This window comes from Lutjanus erythropterus, chromosome 8, assembly GCF_056507025.1.
Source record: "Lutjanus erythropterus isolate fLutEry1 chromosome 8, fLutEry1.hap2, whole genome shotgun sequence".
NCBI classification, from domain to species: domain Eukaryota; kingdom Metazoa; phylum Chordata; class Actinopteri; order Lutjaniformes; family Lutjanidae; genus Lutjanus; species Lutjanus erythropterus.
This window is the reverse complement of record NC_139324.1, coordinates 7412615-7429981: the sequence shown is the minus strand read 5'-3', so window position 1 is coordinate 7429981 and position 17367 is coordinate 7412615. Positions and strand designations below refer to the sequence as shown.

The window sequence follows — 17367 nt, the reverse complement described above, 5'->3', positions numbered from 1 at the left end:
AAATTCAAAAAATCATGTCCTGGATACACAATGTAACCCACAGAACTTGTTGTGAGCAGTTTCATGCAGAAACTACTTTCATTCTAGTAGAAAAGAAAGTACTTTGATTAAATTTTAAAGTAGTTCAGTTAGAATCTACTGCAGAAAGAAAGTAGTCCCAACATGAAACGGCTCACAACAAGTTCTGTGGATTATGTTATATGAATGGGTTATAATTTGTGGAAAGAGACACTGCTGTTGAACTTTTCAAATTTTTTGGGACTTTGAGCACCACAAGCCGAGTGGCATTTACCTCCATTATATTGGAGAGAAGGATTGGAGGGAAAACTCTGCAACTTACACCAAAAAAATCTAGATATACAAATAGCACTACAGGCCAGCGGGGAAAATATGAATTTTTGATTTTAGAGTCAATCGTTCCTTAAAATTTTTAAGAGTGATTATGCCAGCATTTAACTCATTCAGTGCTCCAGAGATTAGCCTCACTGGAACAAAATGTGAACGACACGAAGTCATTCTGAACAGATGAATACGATCATGGAATACTTTCAGGGGAATAACTGTGAGGTGTCGATGAGTGTCAGTGTATGTTGGATTCCCTCTGATAGTACGAGGGTGTGGCGTGTGTGTGTGCGCACAGTTGGTTTTTAACATGTGGAAACACCACCACAGAGGTGAGCTGTGGGTGTGATGACATCATCTACCCAGCAGCTGGGGATTCCCTAACAAAAAACACATTCTCTTTCTCTCAACTCACTGCATTTCTGTCTCTGTCTGGAACAGATGGGATGGGTCTTTCTTTCTGTCTCTTCTCTCCTTTTCTTTCTGGAGCTCGAGCCCAACGGCAGCGAGGTGTGAGGGCTTCACTTCACAAGTGTAGGTGGGCGGGAGAGACAGCTCACTAAATCAACACGTGTGAGATATGCAGCCCAATAAATAATGAACAGCAACAACAAAACAGAGGGTGGAAAGACAAATAAAATACAACAGAATACTCTTGGTCACAACATGCAATGCAAAACACACACCGCCCACATTCATCAGAATAAGTTAGATCATCTGATTGGTATGGCGCCCTCTAGGGGCTGTGGAGTTTGCAAAGCCCTGTTTGGAACTGAGAGGAGAGGAGAGGAGAGGAGAGGAGAGGAGAGGAGAGGAGAGGAGAGGAGAGGAGAGGAGAGGAGGGGAGAGGAGGGGAGAGAAGAGGAGAGGCCCTAGGTGTGCTCCAGGAGCCACTGGAAGAGGGGGGTGCGCTGAAGGTCTCTGCCCGCCTGGAGTGTCTCCTCTCTGGCCTGTGACTGGCTGTGTGTCTGGTTCTCTTCACAGTAGCGCAGCAGCGAGTGCAGCAGCTCTCCAACCCTCCACTTCTTCTCCCGAAGTCTTTGGACCACTGCTGGGAGCTGAAAGGGCACACAGTAACCAATCACTTCAATAACTGATTGAAATTGATCAGTTCTACAGTTAAGTCCAAAAACATGACTAAAACAAATGGGTCACCTAATGGTGACACCCAATGATTCCCAATCAGGGGTGCTTGAAGCTCACTGGCTACATTTGCAAGTCCAGGGAGCAGGCTACCTGAAAAGACTGTGGAGGAGCTCAACTAATTTGAAAAAAAAAAAAAAAAAGAAAAAAAAAAGAAAGAATTTAGGATTTGATTGAAAATATGAACGTCATGTCTCACAACTGAAAGTTCATGAAAACTAATTAGTGTGCAGAAAGTTTTAGTTCATCAAAGCTAAAAGATAAATATTTTAAAATAGTTTGTAACGTATGAACTGTTGAAAAAATTAGCAAAAAATACTGGGTAAATGGTTGAAATAGGTTAGTAAAAGTAAGAGACAGACTGAAAAGTAATGAATTAACGGTTGAAAAAGTTAGCTAAAAGTAATAGATAAACAGGTTAAAGAGTTTGCTTAAAGTAATGATACATAATTGCAAAAGTTAGCTAATAAACAGTTGAAAAAGGTAGCGGCTATTTAGTTGATTAGCTTGATGTTAGCTTAAACTAATGGATAAGCAGCTGAAATTGTAACTTTGTTGCTTTGGCAAAAACATATTTTTCTTCACGCCAATAGTTATCTGATTCTAGTTTGCTAAAAGTAATTAAACCGTTCCACTGATTAGATTAAAAAAAAAATGTGTGGTTCAAGTGTCAAGTTGATCAAAACAACCTAAACACTGACAGTATTTATGTATACTGTATATAAAACTATATGACAGTGTATACAACAATACTCACTTTCATATAATTAATAGTGAAAAATATCCAGTTTAAAATCAATTCAAATGAACACATTTGGAGCATGACAAGTGGTGTCTATGAAGAGGTACTTGAGTTCATCTGACAGGGCTTTGGAGGTATTTAACACAAAACACATTGAGAGCCACTGCACTATAATTTATTATACAAGCTGTTTTACTTAATCATTGCATTAGCTGGTGGTTTTCAGCTGTTTGTCTCCACAGCAAAGCTAACTGTAGTGGAAACCAGGATACCACTATACAAGACTGCTAACATTTAAAACCAACATTGACAATCATGGAAAGAATGACTTCTTTCATTGGTTGAAGAAAGTCTTAATGTTTAATAATAAACAGCGCAGTGGGAATCTGTTTGCGATGTACGTAATGAGCATGTTCAGAATAGACTCAGGGCAATCACCTGCTGGAGCTCTCTGTCAGGACTCAGCTGGATCTGGGGGATGTCGGCCATGGAGGCCGCCACCCACTGCAGCATGCCCCTAAGCTGGGGGTCGAGGGTCACGTGCTGAGGGCTGCGCCCCGGCTCCCTGACGTCAGTGTTCATTATGACCAGCGCAGACCTGGGAGCCTGCACCTGAGTCCTGTCCACACAGAGAGTCCCTGCAGCACACAAACACACATGATTCATTCAACATTAGTCATCCTTGCAGATTTTTCTGTTGCCCATTTTCCTGTTTGTGTTACTGACTGATCAGACACGTGAGCCTATTGTACATGTGTGTGTCATCTTCGTGACAGATACATCATGTGTAATATGTTACAGTGTCTGTCCCGCTCAGCGCTGGCTTCCCACACTCGCATGGCACAGCAGACCCGATGAGGAGCCCTCATGCCTCCTAAGTGGGGGCTGCTCTGGTTTGACACACACACACACACAATGCAGAATGAGTGACTGTGGAGGGAGTGGAGTGGATGAATGAGCATTAGTGTGGCTGAATATGGGGGTGGCAAAATCCCCGGCAACAAGACACTCAGACAGGCAGACAGACGTCCTGAATAAGGGCCAACTGTTGTGAATCTCAAGGAGTGGAAAGAGCAAGACCTCAAATTAGGAGAGGGCCTGGTCATGTTAAACTGCTGGATTTTCTTTTTGCAAATATGTGCAATTTTAGGAAGTCTTGCTCACGACAGCTTTTATTATCATATAATGACTTCTGTGTGTGTGTGTGTGTGTGTGTGTGTGTGTATGTGTGTGTGTGTGTGTGTGTGTGTGTGTGTGAGAATGAATGAGTGTGTGTGTGATCACTGGACCTACACATTGCCCACAGCTTAATCTTAGACTACTGGACAGACCAGCCAAATTTTTTCTGTGCGCATTCATGGCTTTACACTGAAGAAAAAACTTTTATTTTTATTTTTTTAATTTTATGACTTTTATGACCTTATGTTTTTATGGCTGGAGGCTTTATGTTTTCAAGTCATCCCGTTCTTGTGAATGGGATATCTCAAAAATGCCTTGAGGGAATTTCTTCAAACTTGACACAAATGTTCACTTGGACTCAAAGATGAACTGTGCCTGCACTCAACACATCTTTGACCAGACTCATTAACATTTGCTAATTGTGACAAAATTACACATAAATATCTAGTTGGATGAAATGATGAAGTGATGACATTTTATATCCAAAAGGTCAGCTTCAGTGTGACATCATCATGTTCAGCTCTCTATCCGCCCTCTGTCCTCCTCTGTAAAAATAGTCTCTAAGTGAAGACAGCATGTTTCTACCTGAAAATTATTCACTGGAATCAACATGTAGAGTGATATACAGTGGTAAATTCCATATTAAATTCCTTCAAATCTTCACTACAGACATTATATGAGTGTGGACAGACAAACTGTAACTTGACTGGTTGGTGGAGACAACTGTGAGACAGTAATTCTATTTTTTGTCTGCTCTGTTTTATTGGCGGAACGATCTGGCAGTTGTGGTGGCATTGCAGCAGGTGCTTCACCATCTGTTACCTGGCAAGGATCTGCACTCTACCAAGTGCCCTCCTCTATTTGAATCAGAAATCCCTAGCATTACTACTGACTGCACCCTACTCAAAAGGTGAAGTTGCAGGAGTAAAGTGTCCTTACCACTGGATTCCTCTTTGACCTCAGTCTCCTTGTCCTCTGTGTTGTCACTGTTGGATGAGAAATGTCACACATGTTCATTAGAAAAAAGGGAAATAGCTGGGGAGATGTGTCTGCATGCAAAGGAGATACAAATGACAATAAGCATGCTTAAGCTAACAGTGTTTGTTTTAAGCCACAAGCACAAAGCAATCCTGATCAAAAGACATCTTACACACTTGCAGGTAACTATGCTGCATATTTCCAGTCAGTCAGTTTTTTTCTGTCTTACAGTAAATTTACTTTTCTACTTCAGTGTCTTTTGTCAGTTAAGACACAGTGACTAAGAGTACATCTTGATCAGTGTGAAAGTTGATTGTTCCATTCTGAAAATCTACTCAATATCCATTTTGTCAATTGTGCAAATATTTGCTGTGTGACTTGCCAACAGGTAAACAGTCATTTCTCCACTTTATAAGATTGTTAATCACAGTCTTGTTGACACAGCCCACGGCTACAGACACTCAGACTCTGCTCAATATCATAAAAGGAGATGATTTTCTTTGCAGGAGGAGGACGGCTAACATGGCTTTTCACATTGCAACGTTTTTATGAACAGGATCATGAAGCAGTGATGACGTCAAAGCAGAGGTGAGGAAAACTAAGAACTAAGAAAGACAGGGTAGCACCACCTATAATCTATTGCATGAAAGGACAATACTGGAGTAAAGTTAGTTTTATCTTTCATCTGTGGCCATCAGTGGCAGTGCCTGAAGGGTACAGCTGGCTATTAGTAGACCGTTCCTTTTAAATAAATGCCAGTACATAATGACATACTGGAGCCTTGACAGCAGCGCAAAACATTTTCAGACAATCTTGATTATTTTCTTCCTGTGAAAGAAAACTTTTGAGTGGGTTTTGATTTTTACTCTTCAATTATTCTGGAAAAAGATCAAACTCTTGGCTATTAAACCCTGTAACAGACCAAATTTTTCACTAAATGTAACATCAACTCCATCAAATGGGAAAATCTGACAGTTTACAAAATGTTTTTAAAACCAGGAAGTGAGACAGGGGTCCTTAGGGTATAGTTAACCCTTTTTATGCCTGATTAAATCGTGTGTATTTTTTAAACATCTGAGGGAGTTTAAACATCTGAGGGAGTTGGAAATCTGGGACACAACTTTAAAAGGGCCAACCTTTTCATAAAAAAAAATATTTTAAAACAAAGATGATTATAATAGCTCATTTTTATACCTATGTCATCAGTGGGTATTGTTAGTTTTAGATTTTGAAGGCTTTTCAAATTGTTAGAATTCAAGTTTAGGTATTAAAAAATAAAGCAAACCAAAACATTTAAGAAATTACATACAGTTCATGTATAGAAATCCTTAAATGATACATTTTCACCTAATAATTGGAATTAGGGCATTGGTATAAATAGTTTTTATTTTGGTAGGACATGATTTGTCCCACTTCTCAAGAATGGGTGATATCTTAATATACATCTTGCCATGTTTAGAAGTAACTAAACCACAAACCTAAATGTGTGAGAAACCTGCCACCTAATGGCAGCCATTGAACTGGCCCTCTGCTATCTGCTGATCCTCAGTGCCACGAAACATTATTGTTACTATTCATTAATCCTGTCACAGTCTTGTCACTTGAAAAATATATCCAAACATTCTTGATTGATTGATTAGTTGTTTGGTCCATAACACGTCACAAACTGAAATGCCAAGACAACAGAAAGAAAGCAGAAAATATTCACATTTAAGAAGCTGGAATCAGAGAATTTAAGACTTTTTCTTAAAAAAAAATATTACTCAAACCGATTCATTGATTACCAAAATAGCACTCAGTTAATTTAATAATCAATAATTTGATTCATCGCTGCAGCTCTATTATATATTGCTCACTGCAACCTACAGTGTTGTACTTTTTGGCGAGTGACACCAAAGATGTGGTAACAGCAGTTGGCCAGTCCAGACCTCCGCTTTTCATCAGCAGATCTCAGCAGGCTTCACATGTGTAAATGTGGATTTGGGTTTAATCTTTAATATCAACCATTTTCATTTTCTCTGTTGCTGTACAGTTACTCTTCTGTTGACAGCAGAGGGTTTAAGCAAATGGACTGTGACTGTAGTTTTGCAAGTTTTAGCCTTTTCAGAAAGGAGAAATTTGTAGATTTGTTATGTTCTTGGAAGCCACCAGTATCAGCAACAACATGCAGAAACTTGCTTCAGATGCAGTGAATATTTTGTGACTTCATTTTTTTTGTCAGTAATAATCATTCAGTTTTAAGGCACTGATTGCCTTGTTGGTGCATTCAGATGTCTGGGTCTGTTTTATTGACCGAAGTTAAAACCCAGAAAACATGCAAGTTGTGCAAAGAGCAACGTAAACGTGGCAGCTTTTTGCACTTAAGAGACTGCTGTTCAGCAGATTGACAGCACTGGAAAACAAGTGGCAGCATGGATGGAAGCAATAACACATTTGCCAGCCTGAGAAAACAATGGTGTATTAAGAAATGTCTGGCAGCATGGATTAAACTTGTCAAAGCTGCAGTATATCTCTGTGAGGAGGGTTTTCTTTTTTAAAGGAACTGATGCCCATGATAGCAACAATTGTAGGACTCGAATGTCAATCTATTAGTGGGTTTGAACTGTAAAAAAGAATTATTGCAGGAGGGGGAAGAACCCCCACAATATAAAAACACTAGAGCTGCAACGTTTTGATTATTAAATTAATCGCCATCAATTTTGATAATCAATTTATCTTTTCTTTAAGGGAAAAAAGTTTAAATTCTCTGATTTTAGCTTCTTAAATGTGAATATTTTCTGGTTTCTTTACTCCTCTCTGACAGCAAACTGAATATCTTTGGGTTGTGGATAAAACAAGACATGTGAGGACGTCATCTTGGACTTTGATCAACACTTTTCATAATTTTCTGACATTTTATAGACCCAACAACCAAGCGATTAATTGAGAAAATAATTGACAGATTAATCGACTACGAAACTATTTATTACTTGCAGCCCTAAACACTACAAATGATCCTATTAAGCAGCCAAGTTACATACAAGTAATGCAGAGCCAACAAAACATTGCATGCTGACATTAACATCAACAAGCATATGCCATGTCAAGCCTATTTATTCTCAGAGCTTTTGTGTGGTCATGCAAGGGGGCTGGGTGTTCCTAGCATGGGACAAAGTATAAATCAAAATAACAGTGTACAGTGTTTTAAATCATTTTCATATGAGCAGTTGCCTGGTTCCAATTTTGGGCTGACATTTTCCATTGATGGATCTCTTACACGCTTCCTTTACTCACTTTTGGCTTCACGGTGTATTCAGTACATCATCTATATCTTTGTCCCATTCTAGGTGAACCCTGGGTCTTACAGGCATTTAGGAAGGTTAGCCGTGTCAACCAGCTGCTGACCAACCTGTCAGAGGGAGAGAATGACATGCGCTCCTCACACGCCTCCCCCTCCAGGCCCAGACTGCTCCAGCTACTACTGTTCCCATTGCTGCTGGAGAAAGAAGGCAGGTAACGCATCACTGTAACACTGACTATGTTCACATGCACAGTGTTTGGTCTGGGCAACATAGCTAAAAAAATATTACAGCAGTGAAGTTTAGTATTGGTCGATATCAATACTTATTGATCATATATGCCGTGACTAACAACATGTTGTGTACTCCAATGGGTGGTAAAATAAGTTTGTTTGTATTCTCACTGGGCAATATAGATAACATCACATGTCAAGGTATTTTGACCATGTGATGATATGATATCGATACTGCAACAACATTGTAGGTATGACTATTGGTGCTTTCACAAAATATTAACACTAGGGTTGCAAATTTTGTGCCTTTTCCTTAACGGGCAGTTGAAAATGGTAACAATCAATAATTACTTATTATTTTTTTCTTACTTATTTTTTTCCAATTTTTCTCTTTTTCATCATCATATTAAGCATAAGTTTCCTTATTTCTTTATTCAACAGATGCCTTGGTCAGACTAAATAATGTCACACTAGGCTCAGTTACTGCCATTTCTAGACTAGTGATCAATTATGGATTAATAAATTTTTAATCAGTTACATTTTTAACAGTGATTAATTGTCTAAACATTGACACTCCTAATTAGCACAATGAGATTTTTCAATATAATTGTCAGTAATATGGAAAAATTGGGTAAAGACAAATAACAGAACAGCTAGAACAGTCTGTAAGTTCAGAAATATACATCATTTTACTGTAATTCAGCTGCAAAAAAACAAACAGACAAAAAGACAACACTTATTCCATATCAAAATATCCATTATTCTGAAAAAGACAATGCTCCTGTTAAGCTGTTTATGTGGCTAATGAAAACTGAATGAACCGCTTCACTCATTTTGCTTTTGTGCATTGAAATAGTTTTTTTTTTTTTTTTTTTTAAGTTTTCCACCAATGGTGGACTTGTTGGACCATGCAAACATAGCCTCCCTCTTTCATTCATTCATTCATTCAACCACCTGGAATTTAAGTCTTCACAAATTATGTACACAGAAAGAAATAATTTACTTTCTGGCAACATACAACAAATGTTTTTTGGACAGAGAAGGGCCAGATGGTTTGTTACACAGAACCATTAGGGAAGTCAGCCTTCAAACCTGATACACACACCAACACACACACACCTGCATATAATCAATTGAAAAATTATATTATATCAGCAAACCTTATCCTTATGTCTTAATCAGAAAATCCTACATCCTATATTCAGAATAACCTAACAGGGCCTGTATCCAAGTCGGAATACTGTCATATTCTGGATAAGAATGGAAAATCAGTGTGCATGTATACATAGTCACTGACAGAGGAACGTCATCATGAGAGCTACTGAAATGGAACACAGATCAGAATATAATAAGCAGTTTCATCCTATTTGCTATAATGACTACCATGTAGCTTCAACAAACAATACTCAGGTTGATGACCATTCCTGGCATTTGGAATAATCCTTTAAATGCCAGGTGAGGTTCAAAACAGGGGAGGATTCTCCAAATGATGCAGATGTTTCCACCACATATCCCACTGAATCATCCGTGATGCTGATCGAGACAATTTGTTGTTAAATTGTGAGATCATTACATTCTTCCTCACATAATCCTGTTAATCCTGCGGGTTCCACCAGGACAACCAGCTGGCAACAGAGGCACAACAACATACTTGCTCTGTAATTAGTCAATGATTAGCCTGCTGGCTGGAACCTGCACACTGTGGCGTGCTGCGTTCTCAGTGAGCTGAAGGGAGGAACATTTCTGATATCTAAAAATACCAACTTTAATCTGCATGACCTCAGCCACAGCTTTCTCCCTGTGGTTTGAGTGAATGACATGTGGTCATTTTAGTCAATCATCATGTTCAGTATCTCAATCAGCCCTCGAAGGTGATCTCTTCCTCTCATTATTTCATCTGCTGGGTGGACATGGCGGCAGTGGGCCACTGAAGAGAGTCTAATGAATTACACATGGTGGACTTTGTTCCTGCAGAAACACTGCCTGAAGTGAAGAGAGCACTTTGACACACCTTTAGAAAATATTATGATACATTAACTTGGCTCTGTTAGCCAAAATAACTAGCTGTGAAAACATTGCGTCTTTCAATGTCTTGGGAAAGAATCTCAAATGTTGTCAGTTTGGCTTCCATAGAGATAACAACCTGCACCAAGAATGTCAACAGAATAATTCTTGCATGAGACCATGTCACTGATACTCAGAGTCACTCACTTGGTCCCACTCTCTCTCTCTCTTTTGCAACACACAAATATTGATGATGTCCACTCAGGATGAGGCCAAAGCCAGCAGACTCCTTTGGCAAAAACATCGCAGAACACAAGAGTTGCTGGTCTACAGCTGCCTTGACCTGATAGTTTGTTTGTGTTATTGTGTGACTTTGGTGAATCCGACCTAACCCTTTAAAATACCAAAGTCACACAATTACACAAACTAAGAGACGAGACAGCGGAAGATGAGCAACTTTCATATTCTGTGGGGTAAAATTACTGTTCTTGCCAAAGAAGTCTGGTGGCTTTGGAGACAGCAATATAACAACAGTTAACCGTCAAAAAGGGCTCTGAAGACAAGGTGAAGAAGTTAAAATATTTTTAGGTGGGCCTTTTTCAAAGGCAGTGTTAATTTTGGCAAGAATTGTTAAATTAGTTTTAGTTGCTTGCTGAATGTTTTAGTGAGTTTTAGTCACATTTTATCTTTTGTTTAGCTTTGTTTTAGTCAAGATTTAGTCAGTGGAACTCATCTTTAGTTTAAGTCATAATTTTTAGTCAATGCTTTAGTTACAGTTTTGATCTCAATTTCAGTCTCTAATTTTGGTCACTTTAAATTGTTCACTTTATGTCTCTATGTTTAATCTTCGCCAAATGAGTAAGTGGCTATTAATGAGTCATAAAAGATCCTCACTTATCTTTAAGAAGATGTTTTACTGTGAGCTCAGCAACTCGCCCTGAATGTGCACAGTACTTGATTTACACTAAAAACTTCTAAAAGGGACTTAACATACATGTTAGCAAATCAATCTACTTATGTAACTGATTTTTCCCTTGACAGACACTGTGGGACGGTGTGTTTTCAGGTGTCTTTTGTGTTTTTTCTACACATCTTTAATCCACAAGGCATTCTGTGTAACAAACAATCTGGTGTGTCAGGTTTAAGATTTATTGTGCCCAGGACAACAGGGCTGATTTTAAGAACAAGAACAAAACACAGTGGGCTGTGGCTTGGACAGCAGCATGTACCACCTGTTGCTGCCATCCTGTTGGAAGAGAAAAACCTGGCTCCTGTGAGATGATGGCAACAGCAGGTGCCATCATATATATTTCTTTAAAAAATTATCGCTGCAGACTCTCTGGGAAACGGTGTGGGAAACAAAACTGTACCCAGTTCACAACAGGGGGTTTCAATGACTCCACTTCAGGTAAAATAAATTCTAAAACTGAGCTGAAATCTTGCTCATACCAATATCTGTATAGAAATTAGTCCTCCTCAGTCCTCCTGTGTCAAATCACGTTGTAGGTGGTTTACTATCACCAGTAAAAACAGTCCAGAGAAAGAAGGGGAGAGCTGAGAGCTAGAATTCCCCTAGAATTCCACAGTCAGAGCAGAAGCCAGTCCTAGCTGATAGCCATCTCAAAATAAAAAATGATTTGCTTTAAAAATCTCAGAATGATGCTCTGCATTAAATACGCTGCAGGAAGGTTTAAATCAGAACTATCAATAACCGGATGTTTATATCCTACAGTATATGTGCTATATATGCTATGTATGAGAAAGTTAATTGTTGTATACCTGTCACTGAGGTGGAGGAAGCTGCTGTTGTCATCTGGATGCTCATCCTCAAAGCTCAGGTTAGACCAGCTGCCCAGACTATCGTCTCCTACACTCAGCTGCTGGGACACAGAGGACTCAGTGGCTTCCCTCCCTGGAAAGCTAAATGCACAGAAAGATGGAGGGTCACAAAAAGGTGGGGGCTTCATAAATCTTGAAATAATCTAAACTTTTTAATCTAAACAAATTTTTTCGATGACAATTATGTCTGATAAAGCCTTCAAAATCTAAAACTAACAATACCTACTGATAACATAGGTGTAAAAATGTGCTATTATAATCATCTGATTTTTATTAAAATGTCTGCCATTTAAAGTTGAAAACATGATTTCATCAGGCATACAAAGGGTTAGCTTTACCCTAAGGACCACTGTCTCACTTCCTGGTTTAGAGAAGGCAGGAATACTACTCAAGGGCTGGCAACTTTTCTATTTTTAAAATAATATTTCTATCAAATATGTCTCAACTGTAACATAGCCCTTATAAATCAAAGCTAAATAGATTTTCCATCTGACAGAGTTGACATCTACATTTAATAAAAAAAATTAATCACCAGGAGGTTGGCCTGTTACAGGGTTTAATAACTAAGCGTTTGATCTTCTAAAATATATTTTCCAGTGTACTTGAACAGTACCCCCTCACAATATGGTTTTATCCCAGTTCTCAAGAATGAGTGAAGTAAATATGAAATAGGAGCAGCCTTTGAAGATTAATTAAATAAAGCTGCTTAAATGCTACAGTGTATGTGCATGGCCCTGGCCATAACATAACATGAATATATGTTCGTGCCAGTCAGAACATGCAAAAGCAAGAACTAATGTGAATCTTTGTGTGTTTGTGTGTGTGTGTGTGTGTGTGTGTGTGTGTGTGTGTGTGTGTGTGTGTGTGTGTGTGTGTGTGTGTGTGTGTGTGTGTACCTGCTGCTGGCAGCCTGGCAGATGTTAGACAGGGCTGATGTCATGATCTCAGCTGTTAGGCTCTCAGCATAGCTGGTTCCATCATGGCCGATGCCACTGTCGGCATTAAGGCTGGTGTTGCTCAGCTCACGCTTAGCTGTCTCCATTGCCATAGACACCATCTCCTCTGCAAACGCTGCCCTGTGGTCCAGGTCAATGTGGATCTTGGGAATCTCTAGGCTTGAGAGCCGCTCAGGCCTCACGTGACATTCTGGGCCCCTTTTCCTCCTCTGTAACACAGGCTGGTGGTGATGCCTGCCAAGTTTGGTGCAGTACGGGCACTCCTGGACCTGACAGTAACGGCAGGTCCTCTCTCCCAGGGCTTGGCCCAGTGATGGCACCTCAGACAACCTCTGGGTGTGAGAGTGTCTGTCATGACCCTGGGTCCTCTGGTGCTCCCTGGATGAATGTCCAATTGAAGCCAGGCTCATCTTCAGAGTGTCGTCAACTATTTTCCTGGCATAATGCTCAATGACCTGCATCACCCTACTCCTGTAGCCTCCATCATAGAGGCTTCCTGTACTGTGGTAATGCTTGCTCTTACCCTCCTTGGACAACAGAGGGCAGGAAAACGAGTTCCTGATGAGATTCTCTGCCATGTCTTCAAATTTGGATTTCTTATAAAGACAAGAGTCAGTAAGAGACTTGGGCAGCCGTACAGAGGAAAGATGCAACTTGCGTGTGACATCACAGGTGATGTTGTAAGCTAATGACTCTGCAAAGTTCACCAGATCCATGTACTCTCTCTGACTCTGCTCTTCAGGGTCCCCACAACAACACTGAGCGTCCTCGCCCGAGGGACTACCCACTGACTCGACTCGGTCCTTGGGAGATGAGGCCTCACTTCCAGAAGTTTTCCATTCATCTGGTAGTGACTTGGAAGAGTGAAGGCGAGTGCTAGAGGATTTCTGCTTGATCTTGCGACTGGCATGAGCCAGGCCTAGTTTTATGGACCGGTAGGCCAAACGGCTCGCATACTGGTCTAGGACCAACTCCCTACTGCCGCCCTCCTTTTTCAGTACCCTGATGAGGTAGCCAGCATATTCATCTGTCACACTCTCACAGCTGGGATACTCCGAGGACAGGCCAGAGGTGGAGCTAGAGATGGTGCTTGAAGTGGAGGTGGGAGACCGAAAGACAGAGGCTATCAAGTCATTAGACCATTGCTCCGCCAGCCTGCCTACCCTCCAGTCTCTGTTCTGGTCTGTACTGGGTTGAGAATGGTGTTGATAATGGTGATGCAAACATTCAGAGCTAGATTTCTCAAAGCTTCTTCTTCTGAGAGCTCTGTGATATGGACACTGCTGTGCAGAGCTCACCATCCTCTTCACATCATTGATGACCTCTCCTGCCACCTCCCCAGCATACACCCACAAGGTGTTCAGGGTCTGCTCTGAGAATTGAGCCACACTGTCTCGCCTTCTCTCACTGCCCTTGCTCATCTCTCCCTCCTCCTCTGCCACTCCCAGGGTGTCCATCTCTGTTGCCATGGAGACGATGTGACAAGCCAAACGCTCAGCATAGTGGAGAGCTTCCTTGTTGGACATCCTGCGAGCCGACATCTGGTTCAGTTCATGCCGGCCACCCCCTGTCTCTACACATCTGTTAGTCCCACCAACACCACCCTCTTCTGCCAGTTCTTCCTCTTCATCCTCATTGCCGTCTGCCTCCTCAGAGAGAGACCTCATCAATTTGAGCATAAACTCAGCCTTGTCTGCCTCAGGGGTGATGTCTTTTGGACCTGGGCCAGGCTCAGGCTGATAGTGAGGGGTGGGTGGAGGGGTAGCAGGGGAGAATTCCTTGGCCAGCTTGCTTTTCAGCTTCTTTGAGAACTGTTTTATCTGTTTTTCCTTGGACACCTCACTGGGCTGCTGAGGAGTAGAAGGAGGAGTGCCAGGAGTCCCTCCAGATTTTTGACCTGAGCATGGAACTGAGTCATCCCCAGGAACGGATGTCCTCCTGTGTCCACCCATCTCAGTACCAGGCACATCAAGAGTATCCATCATCACAGGATGGGTGCTTTGAGAGCCTGTCTGAAAGGAAATGTGAGGAACGCTAAGGTCTTGCTCAACAGGGCCATCCTTCCTAACATATCCAGAATCTCTACAGTCATATCTAAAAGTCTCCCTGCCAGCTCCCTGCTTTGAAGGGGATTCTGGAGCCTCATAATGAATGGTCTCCTGTTTAGAGGAAGAACCCCTTTGGCTTCCGATTGTCTTTGTGAGGAAATCAGCACAATCACCAAAACTCTTCTTCATCTTAGAACCAGTTATTAGCTCACAGGCCTCAGTTACTATCATATCCACCATGTTGCCAGAGAAGTTTTGGAATGAGGACTTTCCTTGGGACGGGTCTTCTCCAGGTATGGGTGTCTGAGTTCCATGACTGTAAAGGTGAGTTTGTGTACATGTAGTGGTGTCAGAAGAAGATACACTTACTTTCTTAGGGCTGGCCCGTGGGGTATTCGACAAGCTAGACTTATACTGACAGGTCTCCTCAGACTCCTGGAGGTGGGAGAGGGCTTGTCCTGCTTGTGGCACCGGAATACAGCTGGCCATGCCTGATACAGTGAACAGGGCTTTCTTCACTGTGCAGCTAGAATCCTCTCCTGACGGCCCTGGGACTGCTGCAGCTGAGCTGGCGCTTAAAACCCGCTGGTTAGCAAAGGTACTGCAGGTATTAGTGCTAGTGTTCTCTGCACTGACATAACAGATGTTGTCCAGAGACACACTAATAGCTGCTTGGCTTGTGAAAGCCACATCAGCCTGAGACAGCTCTATGAATGCCTCCTGGATAACAGACTCAGACAAGTCTGAGGCATAGGAGGAAACCACCTCCTCCTCTTCCTCTTCCTCTTGCCTGTGGCCAAAGGACCAATCACTAGGGGTGAGTGGTGTTGAGGGGTGGGAAAACTGACACACTTCCATAATGCCTTCAAACACCAGCTCTTCAGCCAGATCAGCAGCAAAGCGTGTCACTGTATTGTGGAAAATCTGCTTTTTCACTGTCAGGAACTCTTTCAGCGCCCCAGACACTGCCTCGCCAACTAAAAAGCCAGCTAATCCATTGATTGCTCGTTCCTTCAACACATAGGCATGGCGCATGCCAATCTCATGGAAGGCCATCTGAAACACTGAGGATGTGAGCCTGGCAGCTAGGTGACACAAGGTGGTGGTACAGGAGGAGACACCTTTTTGGAGGTCTCGCAAAGCGCTGCCCAGGCTCATTTCCACCAGATCAGTGGCAAACCTCTGAATGCCATCCTTCAAAGACTGTGATTTCTTCTGCAGCTTGGCCACTGTTACAGTCTCTTGTATTTCTGACAGCTTCATAAGGTATCCTGAGGGGTTCTTGAATTCCTTGTGGCAGACACAGCTGAGATTCTTGTTGTCACTGATGTCAACAGCAGACTGGTAGCCACACACAGATCCCAGAATTTCTTTGGACAGACTACTGGCAAAGTCGGAGTAGGTCTTATACAGAGAGCAGAGGTCCTGGGGTTTACGCAGCTCTGAGCTGTCCCGTCCATCCTCATCTGTCTTCCAGAAGTATTCCATTGTTCCACTAGAGTCCACCAGAGGGCTGAAGGCTGAGGAGTTGACAGGACTGAAGAGTGGGCCACCATTCTCCTCAGAGGGGGTCTGCACGGGCCGAGGGGAGTCAGGGACCTCAGAGTGAAGTGAGTAAGGAGAGCCTGGTTTCAGAGGAGTGGGCTTTTTCACATTAGCTGGGAGAGTGGGCTGGTCAAAGCGGTGAGGATTCATACCCTTGGTTGAACAGCCCCTGGAAACATATTTGGATGTGGACCCACTGGTGCTCGACTCAGCTGCCCTTTTCTGTGTGGCTGGGGCACTGATGGCATCCAGAGGCAGTGCAAGAGTGCAGCTCTCTGAGCTCAGCTCCTCCAGGTCATCAAACTGGTCAAAACTATCAAAGAATTCACTGACTTCAGAGTCTGAATCTTCAACTCGCTCTCTGGGACCTCCTGGCACCTGGGGGATGTCCAGTTTGGCCAGCAGGCTCTTCTGGTAGCCCACCTCATCCAGGAAAATGATTGGGCTAGGGCTGGAGCAGTCTGATTCTTCTGATTCACTGACATGATTCAAAGGTGAGGGGAGACGAGCTCCAGGACTGCAGTAAGTCCATTGGGATTCAACGCCAGATGACCTCTGCACTGTAACAGATACATCTGGACCTGACCTATGTTTGGCTGAATACTTCTTTGAAGATGAGCTGATAATAACACGGGAGCCTGATAATTCCTTTCTTCTTTTGTGGGCTGGGACTGTCTGTGATGCCACATCACGCTTTTTAAAATGGCGATAGGAAGCTGTTGAGATGAACAAGGAAAGAGAGGAGACAGTTGGTTATATACAGTAAATACAAAGATGGGATAAAAGATAATCATGACAAAAAGTTATCCACCATTGAAAGCTGAGCGAAAACAAAAGCTGCTTATCAACTGTGCCTTGATTATATACAAAGTAGGGCTGGGCAATGTATCAAATATATTTAGTATCTCAGAATATAGATTAGTGGGCGATATAGCAGATGACCATACCATCATATTCAAGTTTTTAGTGTTTCATCTGATCACCTCTGAGAGGCAGTTACATTACGTTATTCATAAAGTGTGTAGATAAGCTCAGGTTGAAGGAAAGCAGAAACTGTCTGTGACAGCACTAAGTTCTTAA

At 41.9% G+C, this 17367-nt stretch overlaps 1 protein-coding gene across 5 annotated transcripts in view; it reads right to left on the bottom strand.

Annotated features, from left to right (window-relative positions):
* Positions 1 to 696: 696 nt before the first annotated feature.
* The window catches only part of akap11 (A kinase (PRKA) anchor protein 11), a 31796-nt gene continuing 15125 nt past the window's right edge, over positions 697 to 17367 (bottom strand). For 3 of the 5 annotated variants that reach the window (XM_084724368.1, XM_084724367.1, XM_084724371.1), the window contains exons 7-12: positions 12635 to 17003; positions 11679 to 11819; positions 7773 to 7859; positions 4346 to 4392; positions 2666 to 2865; positions 697 to 1400 (exon numbers count right to left, since the gene is read on the bottom strand). In XM_084724368.1, the coding sequence (XP_084580494.1) occupies positions 1215 to 1400; positions 2666 to 2865; positions 4346 to 4392; positions 7773 to 7859; positions 11679 to 11819; positions 12635 to 17003 (5030 nt within the window). In that variant the 3' untranslated portion in view covers positions 697 to 1214. The remainder of the gene's footprint in view (positions 1401 to 2665; positions 2866 to 4345; positions 4393 to 7772; positions 7860 to 11678; positions 11820 to 12634; positions 17004 to 17367) is intronic. The other 2 variants (XM_084724372.1, XM_084724373.1) reach the window with 2 other exon arrangements.